Below are 26668 nucleotides of genomic sequence, written 5' to 3'. Positions count from 1 at the left end.
CAAGAAATTAGACATGTAAATATTCTTCCCTCTCTCTTCTGATTGAGAAAGGTGTAAAAACAAGTTAAAGCTCTTAGCATAATGTCTGAAGGACCTTTTGAGATTCCATTGTCCACTTTTGTCTCTTTCCTATTTACTCTCTCCAGCTTCCCTGTCTTTGGCGTGTGTCCACTGCACTGGCTATCTGCTTGTGCTCTTATATAGCTTCATATGGATGGAGTAATTGGCAAAGGTATGCAGGTTTTAAGCCTGTTGTTCATGTGCCTTTCCTCCCTTTCTGTGTTAAAAAAACAATGGTCCTGGTGTGGCCAAAAGGTCCAATAATAAAGTGATCCTAAGGAGAGCACTTATGATTAGAGAGTTGAAGATTAATTACTTTAAAGTTGCTTGAGGAGTTTTACACTATTGTTGTCAATGCGATGCTGTTATTTTAAACTTCACCATCACTCTGCACGTCACGCCTCTTTCACTTATTGTGTGAGCACCTGAATTCTATTGTTGTGGAAATAATTGTTTCACATGAACTGACTTATGTCCCTATGTACATTATTCATTTTTTTGCTCCTTTAAAGCATATTTCACCCCAGGTTCACGTATTGGGGTACCCTTGTTTTTCTTAAAACTTTCCTCCCTGTCTAACACTGGTGGAAGATCCTTGTAGTTAAGTAAATGTTAATGTTTGTACCAAGTAAAGGCACCTGAGAGTGCCATTGTATCAGTTTTGAAAGGGTCGTACAAGAAGCCAGTTCATTCTTCTTTACCAGTATTGCAGATGAGCAATTCTTAAATAAGAACATCAGCGAGTTTTAAAGGCTACTTTTAAATAGGTCCTCCTTTATTCCAAGGTTTAGATTCACCCTTGTGAATTTTATGAATCAATTGTGGTGTACCTACTAAGTATGACCTAGAGGATCCCTGCTTCCCCTGACTTGGGGAGTGCAGAAGGGGAAGGTTCTGTGCCTGCTTCCGAAGGAAGCTATAGTCTTATATAGCATGTAGCATCATGGAAAATGTTCACTTACATGTTTATTGGGAGCTTCATCTCTTCCTAGGTAGTACTACTTATCAGGCATCATATGGTCCTCTAACTGTCTTGTTACCTAGCTTCTGTGGTTAGTTCTGCTGCTAATGCAGCAGCTCCCTTGACGGGTCTGTAGAAGAATGAGTTATGAAATCGTCTGATGCTTTGGAATGTGGAAAGACTTTGTGTGAAAAGTTAAAGTGTATTAGGTGCCATGTTTTATTGTTAAACATGTACTCTTTTACTGTTTACAGAAAGTCGAGATAACCTGTTGCTCATTGCTTTCACTAATTGTTTCTAGATTTGTATGGGCTTGTACTGTTTCTTGGAATTGACCCTTTTTGGGTCAGGCACTGGTGGGAGCAGCTCTTATATCGACCTTACTGCAGGAAAAATCCTCAACCCTTGTACCAACTAATTGCTCGGATAATGTGGAGGTCAGCAAAGAAAGATGTGCTTGACCAAGTAAGTAATTTTTCTTTTTTTCTTTGCTAATAAGTTTTAAAATATTTCTACAAATCCAATATGTGCGACTTCCCTTTAAGCTAACAAGTGCACAACTATTTTTCAAATTTGTTAATACATGTTGTCGTGCAATACTGATCATGTATGTGCTTTCCATGATAACCCCTTCCACTGAACAGATGTGCACCCTTGCCTGTTCCACTGTCAAAAAATATGAAAAGTGAGTCTGCTGTTATCAGGTAATTCACCAATGGTAGAGGGTTAGGCATGACGTTTTTGCTGCAAGTAATTTATTTCCACATTGACCTACCGTTTTAGGTGATTCTATGTAGATTTCTCTACTTTTCTTGTTTAACTTGAATATGTTTTCACAACTCTTTAGTTCACCCCATGTGCAAAGTGCCATCCAGCAGTTGACCTACATTTTCTACTAACATACTGTGCATGCATGTGTTCACCAGAGGAGGTCGTTCAAGAAAAACCTACTGTCATTTGAAAGTAATTAGACTTGAATACCACATCAGATGTTTGATATTTTTTGAATAATAAGAGTTGAGTTTAGTACAGGGACTCAAAAACCTGGCACGATACTAACTTTAATTCAGCCCATTAAGAAGTTCTTCATATTTTTCATTCCATGGTTGCTCCCCTTACTGCGTTTAGGTCACATCCACTGATCAAATACAACATTGCTCAAAAGCCCCAATATAGTGATTGCTCCAGGTCATACAATCCTCTTTGCTTTGATATCAAGCAACTTGTTATGGTTGGATACAGTGTAAGGTCCGAGGAATGGGCATTCACCATGCAGGTGCTGACAGCCCGTTAAGGACCTACATTTCCCAAGTTCCCTTAGTTGGGTGAGCCACCCCATCTGGCAACAGAGCTTCCAGCCAATCTTCTACTTTGTCTGTCTTTGATGCATTGAAACTGGTACATTCAACCAAGGGCTTGAATGCGCTTCTCTTCCTGATTACATTTAAAGAGCCAAATCTTGGGGTGCTCCAATGACTCTGGAGGATTGTATTTTTGTTGGTGCTTTTCAAGTCAGTCACAGCCTAGCAAGGCATGTTTCCCTTCCTGCATTTGAGCAGTGGTCCTACTCATAAAAAGAAGTGAAAGTTATTGCACTTTTCCAATGTTCTGTCGCTTCTGCAGAACTTCCAGTACACTGGCATGAAAGGACGAAGAGCAAAAAATGTTGGCAGTATCCTAGCTCACAGCACTTCCTCTAACCTGATCCCCTTCACCCTTACCAGATATTGCAGGGTGGCTAATGTGCCTTTTCCCTACACCTTGTGGAATGAGCTACCCAACAGTGTTGTAGTTCATCTTCACCATAACCTTCTGCACAGATATCACCTTTTTCCATATCATTGTTTGGATTGCTAAAGCAAAGTCCATTTGTAGTGAGGCTGATCAGTTTTCGATATTCTTTATCACAACCAAGTAAATTCAGCAACTCATTGCCATATGTCTTGCTGTCTGATTCCACCCTAGACACCTCGAGGTCAAAGCTCAGGGTACATGATTCAGCCTTTGTGCCTTCTTCAATAGAGGGGATTGTTATGGTTTGACCACATATACTTCAAGCTCAGTGTTCCTACATTTACACATGGTCCCAGCCTATCTCATTTGCTCTAGTTCTTCCTATCCCACTGCCAGTGCTTCCTGTCCTGGTACCAGCCCTCTTTGTGCTGATGTTCATTTTGCTCCTTTTTGGCCTCTGTCAGGGCCTTGCAACCTTGGAGCCACCCACCCAACCAGGCTGCTAACTCACCTCATTCCAGGAGCCAAATTGTTCAGGCCTGAACACACACAGACTCCGGCACTGCTCACGTCATCCTATATGTACCCGCCAGAGTCCCACGTTTTCAAGCAGATGTGTCCTCTGGAGCCCCATGTTCTAAATTGCAGGAACGCGACCGAAAGGACATAATATCTTTAATTCTTAGAATCAATTAGCCTCATCAGATTGCAGTTTGCCTGAAGGTTAAATCATTGTCCTTCTTAATAAGATGGCCTAATGCCGAAAACTGCAGGAGAAATAAATTGATCTGTAGTCTCTCTCGGAGACAAGCTAATGTTGGTTTGTGAGATGGGTGGCTCCAAGGTTGCGGGGTCTGCAAGAGAATATAGTTAATTGTAAGGTAGAGTTTATACCTCTCATGGAAATTTGAACACTGCACCAACCTGCTCTGCTAACATGTCCAAGAAGAATATAAATGTATACATAGCTGATGTCTCCCCAGGTGATAAGAAGGGTGATGGGAAGGACCTATTCAGTGCTTTAATGGATGATGTACAGCTTTACTACACAGACAGTCTCAGACAAATCTCTTAGCTCCTTCCATATGGTACCTGCCACACCATAGCCCCCTAACTAGATAGGCAAGCTTTTCAGAATTTGAAGGCATTGTGCAATTTGTCCGGAGCCTTTTCTTCCTCTGTCTCAACATCAAGGGAGGTAGGTAGAATCACAGAAGGAGAGGGGTTAAATGCAAACTTTCTAAAAGTGCTGAGGATCCCAGGTGGTGCCGTAAGTTGACACAGAGATATGTCGCTCCGCTCCACAGTCTGGGTGGTGTGATTTCCCCCTGGCGCTCTGGCCTTACTGGGGTCAGAAACCAGACCCTCCTAAGAATGGAGAGTGTCTACAGGCTGCCTCAGACCTCTTTGCTTGTGACAAGAGAATCTGACCCTAACCGTGAGGGAGCAGTTCAAAATGGTGGACTTGGCCTAAACAGAAGAACCTCGGTGGACGAGGTGCTACAGCTTTACTACTCTGACAGTCTCAGACAAATCTTTTAGATCCTGATTATGGTACCTGCCATACCATAGCCCCCCTTCTAGATAGGCCAGTTTTTCAGTCTTTGAAGGCATTGTGCCCTTTGTCCCAATTCTCAACTTCCTCTGTCCCCGCATCAAGGGAGGGAGGTAGAATCACAGAAGCGGAGGTGAGGGGAGGTGTTAAATGCTCTAAAGGCTCTGAGGATCCAAGATGGCGCCGTAAACCGACACAGAGCTATGCCACTCCACTCCACTGCCTGGGTGGTGTGATTCCTCCTGGTGCCCATACCTTGCTGGGGCCAGAAACTAGACCGTCTTAGGAATGGAGAGGGTTGTGATGCTGCCTGAGACCTCTCCGCTTGTGACAAGAGAATCTGACCCCAACTGCGACGAAGCGGTTCAAAATGGCGGACTGGTCCTAAACAGAACAGCGGTGGAACCCACCAGGAGTAATGTGGACTGAGGGTTATGGAGATTAGTCTTCACAGCTTCCATACTCCTGCCCTGCAGTGATTGAAGAGGCTTTGGATGGCGGCTGGTCCCCGAGCTAGTTGCCCCCTACAGATAGCTTCTGATAAACTACACCCAGTGGTAAGAGGAATCCCCAGGAAAAGACTTGAGGCCTTAGGAACCTCGGCTCAACTTGTGCCACAGAAGTAGCAAAGGGTGGAAGTATAAGTATAAAGAAACTTGTAGAGCGCTCGAATGCCGATGGCGTCTTGGCGCTGAGGTGTGATTAGTTGGAGACAGAGGAACAGTACTAATGGATATTAAACAGCTGGGACTTCAGGGCCTTCCTAAAGCGTACATAATTCTGTTGGAGTCGCATACCCACTGGTAACTTATTCCAGAGTTTAGTTGCACAAATGGCAAAGGAGCGACCACCCCATCTTGCCACTCTAAATCAGGAGGTGCAAATAAGGCCAAGACTGGCCGAGCGCAGATCACGGGAGGGGGTGTAATGCCTAAACCTATCCCTTCCATCATTAGCACCCCCGGCAAAACGCGCGCGATGTACCAGACAGAGTGCCTTAAACTCAATTCTCTGCTGAACCGGGAGCCAGTGTAATTTTCTTCTTCCTTTAGAGGTGGAATGTCCCCTGGGTAAATTCAGAATGACACGAACTGCCGCATTTTGTAATGACTGTATCTTAGCAACCTGGTATTTATCAATACTCAGGAACATAGCGTTACAATAGTCCAATCTGGACATAAAAAGAGCGGCCATCACCGTCTTCTGTAGCACCTGAGGAATGAAGGGGAAGATTTTGCGCAATGTTTTTAGCAGGAGAAAACATGAGGAGTTTAAACTGTTGACCTGAGCTGACATATTCAGCTTATCATCAAAAATCACCCCCAAGTTCCTCACCTTAGTAACCGGTAAGGGGCATTGACCGGCCTCAGGTGGCCACCACCGAGTGTTCCACAGCGGAGGTCCGCTGCCGAACTCCATTACTTCTGTTTTCTCGGTATTAATTTTTAGGAAATTCAAACGCATCCATTCCATCACATCCGTTAAACAAGCGTGAAATTTAACCGCTGTTAACTCAGGATTGTCCGTAACTGATATCACCAGGTGTGAATCATCAGCGTAAGATACAAGTATAAAGCCATGATTCCTAACTACTCTGGCTAATGGCCTGACGTATATATTAAAGAGGGTCGGGGAAAGAGCAGCACCTTGTGGGACGCTACATGGCAAAGAAAAATTGTCTGAATGTAGGCCAGCCCAATTTAATCTTTGCTTTCTGTCATCCAAAAACGAGGATAATAGGGCCAAGGCCCGCTCCGTGATCCCTACCTCTTTTAACCGCTGTACCAATACCGCATGGTTAACGGTATCAAAAGCGGCAGATAGGTCCAGGAGGACAAGAATTGCCCTCCCTCCTTCGTCAACTACTGCCCGAATACCCTCTGCTGCCGTTATAAGGCCCGATTCAGTAGAATGTTTAGGCCGAAAGCCTTGCTGGGACCGATCAAGGAGGCCATGTGTATCTAAGTAATCAGTCAGACTTAAGTTTATGGCCCTCTCCGTGACCTTAGCTATCAGTGGAAGGACCGAAATGGGTCGATAATTTTTAAAATCTGACGGCTCCAAAGAAGCTTTTTTAAGAAGAGGCTTAATACTGGCCGTCTTCCAAGTGGAAGGATAAATCCCCACAACCAGTACTTGATTAATCAGGGACGTAAGGGTGGGAACAATCCTTTCAGCCGCCAGATGCAAGATGTGCGGAGGACAGGGATCTGTGGCTGCACCTGATTTTATAGAGCTTAACAGCTCCAGAACCTCCACTTCAGACAAGGGACCAAAGGAGGTAAGACTGCAGGTTAGATCCTCTTCCGTGGATGATAATGACTGCTTATGATGCCCAGATGTTGAGTTAGATGAATTGGCCAGATAATCATAAATTGTCAGCACCTTATTTTGGAAGAAAGCGGCCAACTGATCACAAAACGCCTGGTCAGGACCAAATAAATTTGCCTGCTGGGGTTTGGCCAAAAAAGACACTGACTTAAAAAGTTCTTTGGCAGAGTTGCCGGCATCCGAAATGTTCCGAGTGAAATAGGCTTTCTTAGTGCTTAAAATAGCCTGCTTATATTTATTCAAGGCAGCGTTATAAGCTAGCTTACTGACCCTACTGTAATCCAATCTCCATTGTCGCTCGAACCTTCAACATTTTACCTTCAACTTTTTAAGTTCCGGTCCATACCAGGGGGCACCCGGTGGGCGTCTATTACGTGTGGCAGCCTGAAGGGGAGCAACATAATTGATAGCTCCCAAAATCCAGTCATTGAACTGAGTTGCTGCCACCTCGTTATTGCTGTTCAAAGTAGGGGATGAGTGGTCCAGTGCCGCCGTTAAGTCAGTGCAGGTAATCTTATTCCATCGCCTGAACGTGATCTTAGTAGATTTATGGGAAGTACCCACTACCGTTGCCTTAACCCCAACCTTGAAGACTGCTTTATGGTCAGTCCAGGGGAGGGTTTCTGCCCTACAAAATAATAGGTCAGGATGGCTGGAGAACAGACCATCTAAGGTGTGACCACCAGTATGAGTAGGGACGTAACTAATTGATATAATCCAAAAGCCACCAGACTGTCTAAGAGTCTGGAGGTATCTGTATTATCATCAAGCTCCAAGTGATAGTTGAAATCACCAAGGATAGAATAGGATTCAAAGTTGGTACAAGTTTCCAAATGCGATTGGAGAGCCTGTGAAAAGGCGGCCCTGGGACCTGGTGGCCGATACACCAGCAGCCCTTGGAAAACATTCAAATCTTTATGTTTGATACAGAATTGTACTGCTTCTGCATTTAGATTGTCTACAGCCTTAGCCTAAAGTTTCAAAGTTACCCTATAGATTATGGCTAAGCCACCCCCTCTACTATCGGGTCTATCCTGGCAAAATAACGCATAACCAGAGGGCAGGGCAGTATTCCAGTCAGGGCTGGAAGCTGCTCCTGTCCACGTCTCAGTGATAAAGACCAAGTCGGGGGAATACATGCTCAGAAACAGTTTTAGTTCATGTTTATGTTTGGCCACAGAACGAGCGTTCAGAATAATGCCCATATAGCAATTCCCTAAGCTCGTCACAGGCTCAAAAGCCGAAGCCTGCCTCTCCCTATTATTAGGGGCAGCAGAAAGCCGAGTGCCGTCCTCCTTCCCAAGCCCAACCGGTGGGGGAACACCACCCTTCCTCCCACCGTATTTAACAGCATACCTGCAAGTAGTAAAATGGCAATGTGAACAAAAATACAGTCTCGATTCTTCATCATCATCCAAATTAAAACAAATGCATTCGCTGGATTGCTCCGGCCGAAGGCCCAATAGCTCCGACCGCGCATAGCATAGAGAGCCCACATCACCAGGAGACCTGGCCGTTGGTGCGTATCTGGTGCGGACGGGCGCAGACGGGCTTGCCTTGGGCGCGCCAACGGCGCTCCAGCTGCGCGCTCGCGCCAGCGTGAGTTAAGTAACGAATGTGGGGGGGAGACTGGAAGAGAAAAGAATGCACCCAACCCTAAATTTAATTAACACCAGGAGGTGGAGGCCAGTCTCCCTAAGGAAGAAGGGGTTCTGAAAAAAGGGGGATGCCAATGCAGACCCAAAGCAACAAAATGAACTGAGATCAAATGTGCGCACGCCCCCCAGCACCCTCACCCCGAGAAATCAGCATCTTCTAAATCTAGATAGGAGACGACTCGCAACATGTGAAGAGCTTCAGGAGGGGTAGGTGGTATCCAGACTGTTGTAAAACTACCTACCCCTCCTGATAAGTGACCTCAAGCATGCCCTAGTTTTGAGCACCTGCTCCGGTTGCTAGCAATGTGCTAACCCTCACTGAAGGGGGCGACTCAGGCAAAATACAGAATCAGAGCTGGCCATGTTTCCAGAGATCTGAACTCTATATACATTCTGCCTGAGAGAAAACCATGACCAGAGGTTTGGTGGGAAGACCCAGAGGTCTTGAGTGCCCCTTCTCCTAGGAGAGCGTCTTCTGGGCAGACCCCCTGTGCTGGGTTTCTGTGGCCCTTCTCTGGAAGCCTGGAATGTGGGGGGGGCCCTTGCTGAGTCAGTCCCTCTTCTTGGCGAGCTAGAGCCTGACTGCTAGCCTAAACTTCCAAGATGACCCCTTCTCAAGGACATATGGACAAATATCTCAGGCAGGCGATGAGAGAAGCCAGAAAGCCAAATAATGTCCTACCCAAACCAACATGACTGAAATTTACGATACTGAACTGAAGGAGACACCTGTCACATACTAGTACTTGAAGTTATTGTGTGTGGGTCTCAGATAAGACCTGGGAAGGCTACGTGCAAACATCAACCTGTGAACTAACTCTCAGAAGTCAAAAAGGACGTCGGTGAGTGAGTGGGGTGGGGGTTCTCTTTAGAAGAGAACAATGAAGTGTGGGAAGAGGGGCACAAATATATCAAACAGGATATACTACTACTACAGGAACAAAACCTATATCTCCAGGGAAAACTTAGAAAATAGGTTTTGCCAAAACACTAGAATTCTTGGGGTACCTTCATTCACCTCTGATGATCACCTGGAAGAAGTCTTAATTTGGCTCTTTAGGGACCTGCTAGGCTCTGAAGCCCCCAAATGTATTGAACTTGACATAACGCTCAGGCCAGACCATCCATGGGGCCCCAGCAATCCAACACCTGATGATATCACAAGAGTGCACCGCTCTGTTCTTGAGGAACAGATTGTCACTGCAGCTTGGGATAAGGAGGATCTAGAATTGTGAGTGGTAACCCTCTTGAAGAGACAAGACCTTAAGCCACTAAAAAATCACCTAGAGAATGGAAATGTCAAATACTTCTGGGAAAATCCTTTCTGCCTCATGTTTCAGTGGGAAGGCAAAATTATCTGATTTTACTCCTGGGTGGAAGCTATAGAACTGCTGTTACCCGATCATCATGCCGAAGAGCAGACACAACCCAGGGATGTTCGATCAACCCGACAAACAATCTACAAAGAGAACTTTTGACGTAGTTAGCCACAAGCTGAGACCCTTCCTGGAAGATGCAGAAAATGAGAGGCAAGACTTGATCAGTAGCGTCAGATCAGCCAGTAAAGTTGTTAGGGCCGAGGACCCCTCAAAAAGTGGGTGCCTGGGGCCTGAATCAGGCATAAGTAGACCTAGTCTATGTGGGAGATATTAGAAGATGAGAGGGGGGTGCGTGGGAAGGGAGAAAGGAATGACCGACATTTGAAGACCTTTAGTAAATCATCTAGGCCACATTGGGTGAAATGGTTCCATTGATGTATATTTTTCTTTCGGGCTTTTAAAGTTAGGTTGGGGCCCCCTAATTATGCCCTCGGTTTTGACTTATACAAGAAAATACACCTCTTATTGACCAGTTCTTTCAAGTTGCTCTCACTTAACATACGGGGGCTAAACTCTCCCAACAAAAGACACTAGCACAGGCAATCTATCCAAAGACACGACTACCTTGAACTCATTTTACTTCAGGAGACTCACTGTTATGGAAACATCTCTTTAACCTGTGAAAACAAGAAATATTCCATTCAGATTTGGGCATCAGCACCTATTAGTACAGCAGGGGTGACAATTCTAGTCAGCAACAATCTGGTGGGGGAGAATTTTGTTGTAGTAAGGCACCGAGAGGGGCAGTTCTTGAAAGTTCAGATTTGGGGAAACAGATCCTCCACTACATACATAAACATTATGTCCCAATTGTCGGACAGGACCATTCTCTCAAAGCCACTATTTGAAAGTTCATGGAAGGAGCTGAGGAAGAGATGATAGTGGAGGGAGATTTTTAATCTAGTGTGAGACCCTGCCCTGGGTAGGGGTTGCTCTAGAGGGCGCACAACCAGGATCTTCTCCAAGGGCTCAAGATGTCTCTTGGCACAGTGGGGGCTGGAGGATGACTGGTCTGCTATACAACAAGATGACAGGGACTACTTCTTTTGCCAAGTGCATAAGTCCAATTCGAGAATTGACCATATTGTTATATCCCACCCTCTAATACACAAATTACTAGTTTTGGCTAACTCAGCTATCTCACTATCACATGATGGTCATATTGAAGTCACCTGGGGTGAAGGGCCACTTACTGCCACAGAAACCCACTTGCAAATCTTGCCGGACGTAGTTAGAGATAGTGGAATGAAACAGGAAGTGGCCTAGTTTATTGCAAACTTTTTCAAAATAAACAAGGAGATAACCCAGTGGCAACTAGATAGGACGCCTTCAAGGAAACGGTAAGAGGGAAGTCAATGGCGGTGATTACTGCTGAGCAAAGTGAGGCTAAGCAGGTGAAACACTATCTGGTTTTAGAATTAGCTTCCCTAGTAGAGGTTGATACACAGAACTCCCCCATAAAAACCCATAGGCAACTAGCAAACCTGAGTGGTTACCTGAAACATCCCCAGACAAACAGGCCACAAAGCCATTTCTGAAATTGGGCCAACCTTTTGTATGATAAAGGAAACAAGATAAGGACTCTGTTGGCCCACCAGCTCCAGGCCTAGAAAGTTAGGAGGTATGTAAGAAAGAGAAAGCAGGACAATGGAACATATGCAATTAAGGGCCAAATAAAATGGAAGGTTCATCCAGGCCTGTACTCCCAATACAAAGAAGACACCGCAAAGATTAAAGACTATCTACAGTTCTGTGATATACCATGCCTAGACACTTTCTGGATGGAGAAGTAGAGCAGCCTATCGATGTCTCAAAAGTTAAGAAGGCCTTGGGGGGATGTGTCCTACTAAAGAACTTGGGCCGGATGACTACACAATATTATTTTACAAAACATATATGTTATGCATGGCAGAACCCTTAACTGTTCTGTAAAACTCCTTCAAAAGTAATTATGGAGTTTCCCCCCGCCGAGCAATGGGCTGCCATTTCCTTGGTCCATAAAATGGGTAATGACCCAAAATTGTCTACTGCTCATAGGCCGATTGCACTACTTAATGTGCAAACTAAAACAAGGGGTCACTGTTCCAAAGGGAAAAGAGTCGGTCTAGGGAATGGGGAAAAGAGTCAGCATGGCTTACTTTTTGCTCACACATCTCAAGGGATGTCATGCTTCATCATGGGGCAATTTCTTTTCGTCGGGCCGGCGCTGCAATGCCCTACAGGTCCCCCAAAGGGTTTCTTTTGCAGTGATCTTTTTAATTTTTGCCATATGATGCGTGTGATGTAGTGCTCAAAGAGTGGCGAGTGAGTATACAAATGATTAGAGGATATCAGTGCTACGTCAATTGGAGTCAAGTGGAGTCCTCTGTCAAGAGTAAAAAACCAGAAGGTTGAGGCTGCTAAAGGGTTATAATGGCCCTAGGTAGCTGGGTGTAAATATGTGTGGTGAAAGTTTTTATATTTATTGGAACAGCATGTTTCGCCCCCCCCCCCCCCCCCCCCTAGTGATCTCAGGAGGAGATCTTTGGTGCTTCTTCCTGACCAGAAAAAGAAAGTCGGTAAGTAGAAGTGAGTGTAGGGCAGCCTTCCAAAAATAGAGTAGTGCCACCTGTTAGATCCTCATTCTAGTGATCCAATCTAGACCGACAAAAATAGAACGGGGAAAGTGGAGAGGGAGAAAAGGAACATATTAAACAATGTTTATTATATATCTGGCGTAGGGACTCCTGTAGAACCTGAAGGTCCCACACATGCGAACCACCATTATATTTCTGGTGCCAGCTAAGTTACCAGACATAGTCATGGGAAATGTTGTGAACACATACAGTGCTATTACTTGGGGTCGGTTAAAACCATCAACAAGTTAGTACTAGTTAGACATACGTGTTTCACAGAAAGATATTGATAAGGTCAAAATGTGAGGATATCATAATGATTAGTATATTCTTATTAGCTCAACGAAGAAAACGGGGATCAAGCAGTAAACATAATGAAGCATTCATACAGTAATTTTTACACAAAAAATGATGTAGATATATTCTTGTGAGTAATCTGCGGTTAACAATGCTTAATGTAAGGGTGAGAAAATCGAAACAAAAACAAATGATACGGAATGAAGAAAGTGGAATTCTCTGTTTTTACAAGTCCCATAATGGCAAACCATTGTGTCTGAAAAACGATTAACATGAGGTTGAATGTAGGAGTACTCTTGCCTCATTAAAGTTAGAGGCAATCCCCTGGTTCAAACAAGAGGGTGCTTTATCGTCAATCACTGTGACAGAACACGGAGTGGAGTCAAAATTACAAATAAATTGAGTCTTAGGGTACATCTGTATTTTGTATTCCATGATGGAAAGTGCTCATGGTTTTGCCGAAAGCTGCACCTACCCGTCCTCTCGTCTGCCCATAAGTGGTCAGGCTCAAGACGATTTGTATATATGTTGTGATTCGCGGCTTGACAGAAACTCTTCCGGGTCAATGTCGGAAACGTGTTAATGTCATGTACGTGAGTTGAATCATTGAAGTGCCGATGGCTGTAATCTTGGAAGGGTGAAGATGCCGTATACAGGGCATCTATTGTTGGAGAATTGGTGAGCAAGCTCACCGAGAGAGAAAGAAAGTGTGTATAAGTAGTAATGCTCTTTGAGGCATCTTTTCAGTGGAGGGTAAAGTGCCCATGCATGGTGTTGTGTCAATATAATGGTTCTCTAAGGGTCGATGTATGTAAGAGGAATTCGGCCTTCTCATTGGTCAATATTCTCAACTATATCCTAAAATGTATATATAAAAACAGTGGAAAACAAAGGGATGTCTAACCACTATATATTCAAGGGTGTAAAGTAGTAGCCTTAGAGAGTCTGTCTGGTGAAGAGAAAGTCAACATGTAGGCGTCCCATGGTCAGGAGAAGCCATAATAAGCAGTCATTGTGGCATTAGACTGAAGAAGAGTGTTGACAGTTACTGCCCAGTGGGTGATGCATCAAATAGATGAAGACGGTATGGATTCTATTGTAGCTCAATCCATGGAATGTCATAGTTCAGACCATGAACGTGTGTGTGGAGGCGAACACCCATTGTAGTTCTTTCTTAAAATAGAGTAGATATATTCCAAGTGGAGTTGGCCTACAGGATGGTCCAGGTTAGGTTGTCTGCTGTGTTTTAAGAATCAATATAATGATTGCACAGTTTGGTCGTGCTGCGGCCGCAGCATATTGTGCTTTTATGTTCACTGATCTTAACTTTGACCGGTCTGGTTGTCATCCCCACATAATGTATGGTACAGGGGCACGTAATAAAGTATACACAGTTCTTTGTGTTACAATTAGAATGTTGTTGTTAGGTCCATTTGAAGCTGCCTATCTCTAACGTTTTCGTATGGCGGGTTGAGGCACAGGCGTTGCATCCACCACCAGGATAGTGACCTCTTGGTGCTGGTAAACTTCATAATGTGGTTTGTTGGGTCGTAGTCTTAATGTACACCTCAAGATTTTTACAAAGGTCCGGTGAATAGACTGGTGCCACTCTTGCCACTCCTGTTTGATGCTCACCAAGTAGTGTTTGTGAAGTATAGTCAGGGTAAAAGCCTTGATACCGAAAAATCATTTGAAAGGGTTAGCTGGCAATATGTAGAGGTCTTCCCGTCCCTCTTGAATTTCGACCCTAAAATAACAAGCTGGATCTTAGTAAATAATAAACACTCCCAAGCAAATATCATACTTAATAGCATCTCTTTTATCCTTGAGAGGAGCATGAGGCAGGATCCCGCTATCTTATTTGATGTAGTGGTTTACATTTTGTTAACCATATTCCTTCAATAAAATATGCATCATGAAAAACAGCTTTCTTCCTAGCCACAAATTAGTAAAGCTTCTGTCAAAATACTGGCTTTGTCCAAAGTAGACCCTTCAGATACAGGGAGATACAAAAGACCAATCTTGTGTTTAACCAAAGTTAAGAAAGTTAACACCTTAATCACTCTGCGGACATAATTTAGTAATTTCCAGAACTATAATTCTGGTAGGAAAATCACTCCATTTACTGTACGTCATGAAAAGATTCCTCTAGTTCTTAGATACAGTCAGATTTTCTAAGAAATCTAATTGCATTTTTAGGTCTCGCCTGAGCCAGCGCATGCGCTGCTCTGGCAAGACTTTTAGTAAGGGGGCTTCAAAAAGCCGACTACAGCTTTTTGTGCGGCCTAGAGCGTGTGGTTACCCGCACAGTTACAAGAACAGGTGCCATCTGGCTTTCCTCTCTCGTAATGGCTCATTAAGTGCATCGCTCGTGGGCACCCTTACAGCCCGCGATCACTTTCACTTTCATGGCCGCGTCATTTTGGGTCCTCACAGAAGCAGGAACATTTTTCTACTTGCAAAAATGGCCGCTAAATCTTCGCGAACATTTCTATTGGTAAAAAGCTCTGAGGCTGCTCACTTTCTATCGTTATGCACATTCAGCCCCCGCCTTCCATTCCCAGCTGATGAATGCACCTACAATACGGCTGTGCACAATGAGGTTTCATTTGACCTGCCTTTCTCACCCTGTCCTGGTGGCACAACAGTTACACCAAGACGTCAGCTCTGCTATTATAAGCAGCCCAAACATACCAGAGATATTTGCTTTTGTTTCGTGTTTGAAAATTGTTTTGTTTCAGACAGCAGAATAAAGGAACTAGCTCCACAGAGGCAACTGTGTGCCAGTTAATGAGTATGTATGTATGTATGTATTTGGTATTTGTAAGGCGCATAAATCACCCTTAGGTTTCATAGCGTCAGCAGATACTCAGATTGGTAGAGAGGAAGTCAGGCAGTGCTAGAATAGCCAGGTGTTTAGGTTTCTTCGGAACTTCTGGTGATTAGGTTCTAACCTAATAGATAAGGGTAGAGTATTCCAGGTTTCTGGGGCTATTTTAGAGAAGGAGTGACATTAATTGCTCACTCTGTCCTTGCCTACGTAAGCAATCTGTCCCAGAACCCTCGCCTTTTGAAACTGCCACTCGGTACTTTGTTTCTACATATAGTACTTGGGGCGCATATGACGCAGAGCTCTGCAAGGGAGACACAGAGCATTTTAGGAACCAGCAGCGCGTGCCAACATAGGGTCATGTTTCTTATAAAGAAAGTTATCCTGTAACGTTTTTGGTACGCAGAAGTCAGAATTAATACTTTTATTTGAGAAAACGGTGGGTTGGTTCTTTGTCTCGGCGGCAATCACCAAGTGTCGTCAGAAAATTTGAACTGTAGTCGAGACTTTTTTTTTTGATAACCAATTTTTTTGCCTTTTGATTGCAACAAAGAACACAGCACCATTTAGAAATACCCTTTAGAAAACAAGACCTAGATACAAGCCCATCACATCGATATATAAAAAATAAAATTAAAAAAAAGTGTGATGCACAGACAGCCAATATCAGTAAGTCCACTTCCAAACTAGAGATCATAGCAGTCCAAATCAGTCTTCCATGACTCCGACCCACTTGCCCCAGATACGGCGAAACTTCTTAGGACAGCCCCATGCCACATAAAGAGGTCGTTCCTGTGCGGAACACCAGTCCCCCCCCCCTACGCCAACACGCCATCGTGGGTGCGGTATTATTCAGCCAGTGAGCTGCAATGTACCTTTTAGCTACCGCTAGCGCTCTATTAAGGAAGAGTTTCTCAGCCCTGGTGCCGTCAAGCCCCTCTGTGATACCCAGGAGAATATGTGTAGGGTCGATGGGAACCTCCCAGCCCAAGTCCTCCGAGAGCGCTCCCGTTACTGACTCCCAATACCCTTGTATCGCAAGGCAAAGCCACACCATATGATAAAAATCAGACTGGGAGTGGGAACAGCGGGGGCAGAGGGCATCGAGTCGAAACCCCGTGCGGTGAAGACGCAGCGGTGTAAGGTAGGCCACATGTAAAAAGTATATTTGGACTAGCCGCAGCCTCGCCGAGACCGCAATTATTTTAGGGGCCATCAGGGCGTCCCTCCAGTCACCGTCATCCAGAGCCCCCAGCCAACCCTCCCACTTGTCTCGGAGTTGGGAGAGGGAGTTGGGAGTGTTGTTAATGAGTGAGTGGTAAATACGGGAGATCCCTCCCCAGCCCAGATCGCCTGTCATGACCTGGGCCTCGGAGGGACTATACTCGGGGAGCACAGTGCCGTCCGAGATATAGGAGCGGAGGGCATGGCGCAGCTGCAAGTATCGGACAAACTGAGACAAGTGGAGGGAATGTCGGGCCTGCAAATCCTGGAGGAGCGTAAGTGGGTACCGCTCCAGACATCTCCCAGCAGGGAAATCCCGATAAGATCCCAGGGCCGGAATCCTGAAAGGGAGGCGACGTCCCGGAGCCAGGTGCCACACCACAAGGGGGTATACCGGGTCAGCTTACCCGACCAGCGGGTATGACGCAGGGAGGCCTGCCAGGCCAGGAGCACTCCACGCGTGACATCGGGGAGAGCTTGGGAGACAACATCTCCGTATAGCATCCCCTGGATAGTGGCAAAGCCAAGGACGACACTTTTTGATAAACTGCAAGTTTAAGGACTTTGAACAAGTACACACTTCCGTGTTTATTTCCTCGGAATGTGGGTTGCAGATGCATCATCTATACATAGTCTCTCAGTTAAATAGCACTCAGTTGGTGGATTGCTGTGTTACTGAAAAGTGTTCTGAGGCTCTGACGAGATCTCATTATAGTTTATAAGTTATGATTAGTATCACAATCCATAACTGGAACATAAGCCATGCAAACCATACATCGCACCCCAAATGTATAGTCTATGACCTCACCCTTAAAGCTACAAATACAATTAAAAATGTTGTAAATATGCTCAAAGATGAGATTGCATATCACAATATCATTCCTACTCAGAACAAGCATTGGCATAGCCAATAGGTCTCGCCTTTTGGACCTTATAAGTGTTTAGTTATCCAGCACAATATCCTTGGTGCAACAACATCAAGTGTTGCATGGCTAAACACTTATAAGGTCCCAAAGGCGAGACCTATTGGCTATGCCAATGCTTGTTGCCTTTGCTACCAGGAAAGGCATTTTATATTCAAGGGATTGCTCATTTAAGTGTGAGCTACATAACCGTCTGTCCTTACAAGGCAAATAACTGCTCCCCACAATACACTATAGGGATAGCATTTAGAGCAACACTCTTTGTGCAAGTGTCTTTTCTAGACATCGAAAAAGTTGCAGCATTTGGGCATGCCACACTTTCACTAAACAATATTGCTTTCATTTTTATTCCTTAACAGATTCTGGAGCGAGACAGGCAGTGCTCAGGAATCCCCTACATTAAAGTATGCCTCTTCCTAGGTTTTAGGTCTTGCCTGGCGTTAGCAGCGCGCATGTGCTGCTCTCGCCATGCGAGGGCCTTTTGGAATCAATACGGATTCCAAGCATGCACGCGGACGGACAGAAGATGTGCAGGCGGGGACTGGATGCTTCACTGGCGGTGTGACAGTCTGGGGACTTTTTTTTTTTTTATTGCCTCACGCACGTGGAACTACGGAATGGCAGACCCTCTACAAAGATTACTGTGTGTTAAACTGGTACTAATTTGCTCAGACGGTATTAATGTATGTAGAAATGGCAATCATTTAGTAAACTCTGCCGCATAATTCGGTCATCCATTGCCGCATAGTTCCAATGGCCCTGCATATAACGCAAAGATCACCAGTACCTGGTAAGTGCCTTAAATCACCTCATACCTCACACTCACACAGCACCTGGTAAGATTGCTAAGCCATGGCTTATAACGTACACCGGACAAGCATCCAGTCAGTGAGTATGTTAAACTACAGCATTGTGCATAACGCACACGGCCAAGGCACCCAGTAGGTGTGTTAAATTACAGCATACTGCACACGGCCACGGCACCTAGAATGAGTGGTAAACTACAGTATACATCATAACGCACATGGCCACGGCACCTTAAAAGTGTGTTAAACTACAGCATACTGCACATGGCCACAGCACCTGGCATGTGTGTTAAACTACAACAATCTGCACAACGCACACGGCGCGAGTTAAGCCCAGTCAGAATTCAGATCATTTCCTCTTCTTGAACTTCTGTGATGTTTCCTCTCTGCTGCGGTTTTTCTTGACGTCGTTTTCAGGAGGGACGTGTTGTTTACACGTATAAAGCCAGTTTTCATGTCTGTTGTTTTTAGTTTAGAAATATACCAAGCAGCTCTTAAAATGCCAAGCTCCCTCCTCCACACAACCATCACAAGCATTTGCAATGCAATAGGTCTTGCATTTACACAAGTTTGAGCTATTGGCATTGTAAATGACAATGCCTTTTATTTATGTTTTTGTTTTTAAAACATAAATAAAAGGCATTGTCATTTACAATGCCAATAGCTTAAACTCGCGTAAATACGAGACCTATTGCATTGCAAATGCTTGTTTTTTTTAGATTCTTTCTAATTTGAACTCATATGATTTGACTCTATAGAAAAGGATGAAGAAGAAAATGTATGCGAGTCCATACAATTCTCCAACGTTGTTATGTGCACATGCAACCCTCCTTCTTCCCTTGAGGCTGATGCTTGCTTTCCTTCCATTCTTCTGTGACAAGGCATTATGACCTCCTGTGGGATGGATACTGCTGTGTATAAGATTTTACTGGGAAAGTATATGAAGCCATGAAAGGCACCATAGCTGTAGTTACAAGTTGATATATTGTTCTTTCTCCTCATAACAACTGGACAACATTGCAGGCAGGAAGCCTCTGTTTCTCATGTTGTGGCATAAGAGTTTGTGTGAATCATAACACTTACTGTGGAGACAGATTGGTATTACAAGTTTTAAAAAGAAAGCTTTTTTTTTATGGGGGCGTGGCTTGGCGAGCCAAGACGGTGGATGTGCTTTGAGCCGGCTCCCACCCGCCCGGTACATTTATCCGTCTATTTATCCTGTTCTCCGGAGCTGAGGCGCCCTGATTATAGGCTGTTAGGGTGTGACCGGCAGCGTCGGCTGTCCGAGTGATCCTGGAGGTCTGGGGTCCCCTGTGAGCCGCCGGATGATCGCACGGCGCTTCTGGCCTGGTGCGGCGGTGTGAGCCGCAGCCTCCAATGAGCTGGGAGGCGGGGCTTGGCCCTCGCGCGTTGAGCAGCGGCGGGGATCCGCGTTGAGCCCAGCAGTCGCCGGACGGGGTGTGAGCGGCTGGCGGCGGAGCGGCACCCCGAGGCAGAAGAGACAGCCCCGCCTGGAGGGGTCCTGTGGTGGCTTTTTGGAGCGCCCTTTGCCCGGAGGGGCATACGAGGCGGAGAGGTGCGGTAAGTGACCCGGCCAGGCTGTGGGCCCCGTGTCAGCGTCGCTCCCCGGTTCCTTGTGCACTGGCTTCCCCCCCCCCCCTACACCAGTGACCAGGGGGGTTCGGCGGCCGATTCGGGTCGCAGGGGGAGAGGGGACCTGTTGGGGGCAGCCGGAACGGACCGACAGAGATCTGGCCCAGACAGGGTGGGCTGCAGCATTCTGGGCCCCTGAGACGGTGTGGCCTGCCCAGTCGGCCTACTAGGCGGGTGCGCACAGCGCGCCCCCGTGGTATTATCCTAGAGGTGGCGCCTGGAACCTGCTGGTGGTGATTGGGCCTAGTTCAGTGAAGGCCTGTGGCACACGGATCGGGCGGCGGCGGCCTGGCGCCTGGGGTGGGGAGGCCAGGACCCTGATCCCTATAGCTCTCACCAGACGGTTGGCGATATTGACTTTCCTCAGGGGCAGCATCCCGGCAGTGGTGTCTTCGGTGGCAGAGGAGACTTACCTTAGGGCCCGTCTGGTGTTGCACAGCAGTGGCCTTGGAGCAGGGCCTGAGACGATGACCAAAGACAGGCATGGTAGAGGTGCGGCGAAGCAGGGGCCGATAGACAAATTCACGGGCCCGGGTCTGGCGGGGGCGGCCGCGGGGGGCTCCTCGGCCGCGACGCCGGACAACGCGGATCTCCTGGCAGCTATAACGCAATCCCGAGACATGCTGGATGCCAAGATTGGGGCAGTTGGATCGGATGTGATGCTGCTGCGCCAGGATATGCGCAATGCGGTTGCCCGTATCAGGGAGACTGAAACTAGGGTGTCAGGGGTTGAGGATGAGGTGGCGACGCTGAGGAAGCAGGTTGCGGCTTTGGAGTCGACCCAGCGGGGCCTAGCGGGCAGGGTTGAGGATGCAGAAGGGCGGGCCCGCAAAAATAACTTGTGCTTTGTGGGTTTTCCGGAGGGCTGCGAGGGGAGCAATATGGAGCGCTTTCTTTCCCAATGGCTGGAGGGCTGGCTCCCGCCTGAGTCACTGTCCCGCTGCTTCGTGGTAGTGCGGGCACACCGGCACTTATCCATAAGCCGCCGGTGGGTGCCCGTCCGCGGCCAGTCATTGCTAGAATCCTTAACCATCATGACAGGGACGTCATTCTCCGCCAAGCCAGAGAGAAGGAGCCTCTTCACTTTGACAACTCCCGCATCCTCGTCTTCCCGGATTACACGCGCATTGTCCAACAGCAGCGCCAATCTTTCCTGGCGGCCAACGCTCGGCTGCGAGAACTCCATCTCTCATACGCTCTTCTATATCCAGCTCGCCTGAGGGTTGTTTATGAGTCCCGTACGTTGTTCTTTGATTCGCCGGAGGAAGTATTCAAATGGACAGATGAGACAGTAAAGCTGCGCCCTCATACAACCCCTGGTAGGGAGTCGGACTCGTCCCAGAATGAGGCGTTCAGGAAATAATCCGCAGGGATTATCGAAGAGACAATGGCGATCCAGATCCCGCCGTCGCAACAAGTCCGGGGGGGCCCTGCATGGGGTTGGCTTGGTGACTGGTCGTCCGCCGTCTGGGTCCTGAGGGCCCGGGAGTTACCTGAGTTCGAGTTATGTTTGCTTTGCCTCATGTGCTAGCCTTTGGATGTTTTATCTTCCTCTGTGCGTGGGGATGCCTTGGCCCCGGAGAATGTTGTGAAGGGCAGATACCACCGTAGCAGGTTGCGGGTGGGGATTCTGTGTTTTAGTTGTGGGAGGCAAGTTGGGGATCCATTGGTTGGGAACTCCAGAGGTCCACGGTTGGGGCCTTGGGATGTCTCTCACCGCGACAGGTTCTTCAGTGTTTGTGAGGTATGGGGTGGGGGAGGAGGGGTGGGGGGTTTGTTTGTTAGTCGGGGTTTCAGTTTGGGTTTTGACCGCACTTCTATACAGAGCTTGGCATGGGCAGCGGCAGACTTCGGAGTCTCTTCGTTGCTACCATACTATTGTCATGCCTTCCATGGCGGCTGCTTCCCGGGGAGCTAGTGGGCGACTGGCCACAATAAAAGTGTTGAGCTGGAATGTCCGGGGTGCCCTGGACAAGATCAAGAGGGTGGCTATCCTGCAATATGCAAAGAGCGCTGCTGCTGATGTACTGCTCCTACAGGACACGCACCTTTTGGGGACGAAAGTCCTGTGCCTCCAGCGCTATGGCTACACACAAGTGTTCCACTCGGGGTTTGTTCAGGGCTCCAGGGGCGTAGGAATATTGGTACACAAACGGGTCCCATACACACATCATCGGACTTGGACAGACACACATGGGAGATATATCTTCGCACAGTGGCAGATAGGGGCCGATCAGGTAGTTTTTGGTAGTGTGTACGCCCTCCCCCCCCACCTTGTCCTGGACATTTGCTGAGCAACTTATGGCGCTCTGGGCGGACATCCCGGATGTTCTGGGGATTATAGGACGGGACTGGAATGATGTGATGGATCTCTCAAGAGACCGACAGTCCGGGGGCGAGGGGATGGTGGGCCTACAAAACTCAATGCACTGGTCTGTGGCCTGGCATGGGTGGATGCCTGGCGGCGCCGCCACAGCAATGCCCGTGAATACACTTATCTGTCTGCAGTACATGGCTCCTTCTCCCGCCTTGACTACATTTTCCTCTCTGGGGCCGCGGTGTCCCTATTGGAGGAAGCGGAGATACTTCCGCGATGTCTTTCGGATCATTCCCCAGTGTCCGCTGTCCTCCAGATGGGGGGGCGCGGGGCGGCCATTCCGTTGGCGACTTTCGGTGTGGCGCCTGCAACAAGATGACTACAGGGCACATATGACTACTGCATTAGATCAATACTTCACACTGAATGTGGGATCCGTGTCCAGGGCAGACATGTTGTGGGAGGCGTGGAAACCGACACTACGCGGGGCTGATATCTCATACTGCGCAGCGGCCCGCCGCAAGCGCCTTGAGGGGTTGGTTCAAGCGGAGGCCGAAGTCGCGGAACTGGAGAGTAGGGGCGGGGAGGATGGGGGAGAGGTGACTCTACGCACAGCAGACGTACGGTTCTCTCTTGCTCGACGAGGCACGTCAGGCCTGGTTAGCCACTAGGAGCCGAATATACCAATGTGGGGATAAATCAGGCACGATGCTGCACAGGTTGTGCCAGGGCATATATCATGCCCAGGATCTCCCAGGGATCGTAGACTCGGAGGGCACACACCACGTGCGCTCGCTTATAGTTTCGCTACATACTATGCAGGCCTGTATAGCCCCAGTGAATGTCTCACGGAAACTGAAATAGAGCGGTTTTTAAGTGATCACCCCATCACGGCTCTATCAGAGACGGCGCGGACTAAACTGGAACTCCCGTTTACGGTGGAGGAATTCGGGGAGGCGCTGGGTGGCCTCAACCCGGGCAAGGCCCCGGGCCCAAATGGGTTCCCGAGTGAGTTCTTCAAGAAGTATTTCCTCCAATTAGGTCCACATTATAAGGCGGTGGTGGAGGAGGCTCGGGACTGTGGGCTGTTACCTCGGGACTGGAGGCATGCGGAAATTGTGGTGTTCCACAAATCAGGCAGACCCCCGGGGGAACACGCCTCGTATCGTCCAATTTCCCTCCTTAACGTGGAAGAGAAATTTTTGGCGAAAGCTCTGGCCAACCGCCTCTTGCCATATATTACCTCTTTGGTTCACACGGACCAGGCGGGTTTTATGCCAGCCCGCGCAACGCTAAAGAACGGTGATGGATTAAACCCAGATCAGTTGACTGGGGGTGAGTGCTTGCAATGTTCAACACTCCGTCCAACATTTCCTTTGGTTTTTTCTTTGTTCGCCATAAGTTGGCAGGGTATGCTCAGACGTGAGTCCCTTGCTCACTTTGCCACTGGATTCAAGCAAGCCTGGCTGAAGACGGCTGAAATGCCAGAAACCGGTCTAGGAAGCTCGTTTCCGGTCCAGGGAAGACATGGCTTGGCAGTTCGGGCTGGACTGTTCCCATGAGGCACAGGGTCAGACTGATTTGCATATGGCCATGTCTGAACTGGGGTGGCAGAGTGGGCTAAAGAACGGTGATGGATTAAACCCAGATCAGTTGACTGGGGGTGAGTGCTTGCAATGTTCAACACTCCGTCCATCATTTCCTTTGGTTTTTGCTTTGTTCGCCATAAGTTGGCAGGGTATGCTCAGACGTGAGTCCCTTGCTCACTTTGCCACTGGATTCAAGCAAGCCTGGCTGAAGACGGCTGAAATGCCAGAAACCGGTCTAGGAAGCTCGTTTCCGGTCCAGGGAAGACATGGCTTGGCAGTTCGGGCTGGACTGTTCCCATGAGGCACAGGGTCAGACTGATTTGCATATGGCCATGTCTGAACTGGGGTGGCAGAGTGGGCTAAAGAACGGTGATGGATTAAACCCAGATCAGTTGACTGGGGGTGAGTGCTTGCAATGTTCAACACTCCGTCCATCATTTCCTTTGGTTTTTGCTTTATCCCGCGCAACGCGGCATAACATTCGGCAGGCACACGTTGCGATCGCCGCGGTGCAGCGGCTGGGGGCTCCAGCAGCCCTGTTGTTGGCGGATTTGGATCGTGCATTTGACTCCCTTAGCTGGCGATACCTGTTCCTGCTGCTGAAACGCTTGAATTTTGGTCCACGGTTCATATTCTACGTGACGCTTCTATACACGGAGCTTGCGGCTTCGGTTAGGGTAGCGGGGGCAACCTCAATGACTTTCCCTGTACGACGTGGAACACGCCAGGGGTGTCCCCTGTCCCCCCATTTATTTGCCCTGGCCATGGAACCCTTGGCAGTCTGGGTGCGGATTGACGCGCAAACCTCCGGCTTTGAGTGGGAGAATGGACTATACGTTCGCCTATGCGGTGGAACGGCGACTTATGGCCCCACATACACTACATACCCTGCTATATTCCGCCCCGTATCGGGCACTGCTGCCACCGGTGACGCAGGTAGTTTTTCAGATTTGGCGTCAGGCGCTGACACGAATTGGGTGGTGGAACACACTCACGCGGGAAACCCCCCTGTGGCACAATGGGTGATTACCACAGATGGTGGCCCTGTCCGTGTTTGAGGGGTGGGATCGGATAGGCATCTCCACCATAGGCGATGTGGTACGGGGGTGCACTTTGAAGTCCTTTCTAGATCTACAACAAGAATTCAGCATGCCGCAGACACAGTTTTATAGATACCTCCAATTCCTCCATGCACTCTCCCCCCGCCTAGCGGGATTGGATTCCATAGCTTAGTTTCGCCCCTGTGGTAGCGAAGCTCTTCATGAGGGACCTCCAAGAGCGGAAAATGTCCAAGATATACCAAACGCTTGTCATTCACAGCTCCCCCTCGCTCCAGTGTCTAAGGGGGAAATGGGAGTGTGATGTTGGTCCCCTCGATGAGACGGACTGGATGGAGGCGCTGGCCTCGCCTCAGGGGGCAGCCATAGCCATTCGACTACGCCTTATTCAATTTAAATACTTGCACAGGGTTTATTTTACTCGTAGGAGGCTGTGGCGGGCGGGGCTGATCGCATCTCCGGAGTGTCTCCGATGTGGGCGGGAGGAGGGTTCCTTCATTCACATGGTGTGGCTCTGTGTTTCATTATCCCGTTTCTGGTGAGGAGTGTTGTCCTGCCTATCTGAGGTGCTGGGCTGGGATCTTCCCGCGGACCCTAAGCTGACACTCCTGCACGTCATGGCTGACATTGGAGGAAACTTATACAAGAGGCACCTGCTACTGTTGGGCCTCACACTGGCTAAGAGGGATGTCGCCCGAGCATGGAAGGCTCCGGTGGCTCCCTCTCTGAATGTGTGGAAGAGGGGTCTGGACTTTAGCATGGGTTTGGAGTTCCCCATATTTGCAGCCAGGGGGTGTCCACGTAAACACTATAAGATATGGAAGCATTGGGCAGATTACAGAGGTATCCCCCTGGAGCCAGTCCCGGAGGAGCGGGAAGAGGGGTCCCTTTAGTTCCCCTGGGGAGGGAGGGCTTAGTTTGGGCCCGGTGTCAGAACTGTCTAGTCTATGCTCATGCAAGATGTTGCTTGTTGGTCATGGTTTGGTGCGGTCGGGGGGGGGGGGGATCCGGAAGTTGGTGTGGGGGGGGGGTTTGGGGGTTTGTTTTTCATATGAAGCGCCTTTTCATTTATTTCTCTAATGTAAAACGTCTACGATATTATGTTTGCAATGCTTCGGGAGGTACCTCTGGGGATTTCAGGGGCCTGCAATTTATGTGTATATTGACGAATAAAAACTATTTAAAAAAAATAATAATAAAGCTTGTGCTCCTGCGTGTAAATTGTAATCTTAAATATGAACCGCCTTATTTTAGTGCTTACAAAATGTGGCCTCTTGTTATGAAGGAGAATGAGTTACAGGACAGGTACTCACTCAATATGACACTGTAAAGAAGTGGGTTTCTGTTTCAGTACCCCCCCCGCACACTTTTTGCCTGATAACTGATGCACTTTTCCTTGTTGTGTCCTGGGCTCCTGCCAATCAGGTGTCCAGGGCCTGTGTTCCTGTCCTAAAAACTGCCTAACAGCCAAAACCCAATTGGCATCTCTGGTCACATGTCAGCCCCTGGTAAATGGTACCCTAGGTACCCAGGGCCTTGTGACCAGAGAAGGCCCCTAAGGGTAGTAGCACTTATTGTGCCACCCTTAAAGCCCTGTACCCAGACACACACACACTGCCTTTGCAAGCTGAGTGTCTTGGTGCAGAACAAAACCAAGAGTCGACATGGCACACATCCC

General features: G+C 47.8%; 1 protein-coding gene across 1 annotated transcript in view; it reads left to right on the top strand.

Moving 5' to 3' along the window:
- SHPRH (SNF2 histone linker PHD RING helicase) overlaps positions 1 to 26668 on the top strand; it is a 763974-nt gene that overhangs the window by 350691 nt on the left and 386615 nt on the right. The window contains exon 12 of the mRNA XM_085612283.1: positions 1323 to 1486. Coding sequence (XP_085468409.1) covers positions 1323 to 1486 — 164 coding nt within the window. The remainder of the gene's footprint in view (positions 1 to 1322; positions 1487 to 26668) is intronic.

The sequence above is a fragment of the Triturus cristatus genome, chromosome 6 (genome assembly GCF_964204655.1).
Source record: "Triturus cristatus chromosome 6, aTriCri1.1, whole genome shotgun sequence".
NCBI lineage: Eukaryota > Metazoa > Chordata > Amphibia > Caudata > Salamandridae > Triturus > Triturus cristatus.
Note: the sequence above shows the minus strand (reverse complement) of the source record. Positions and strands in the feature narration are given on the sequence as shown.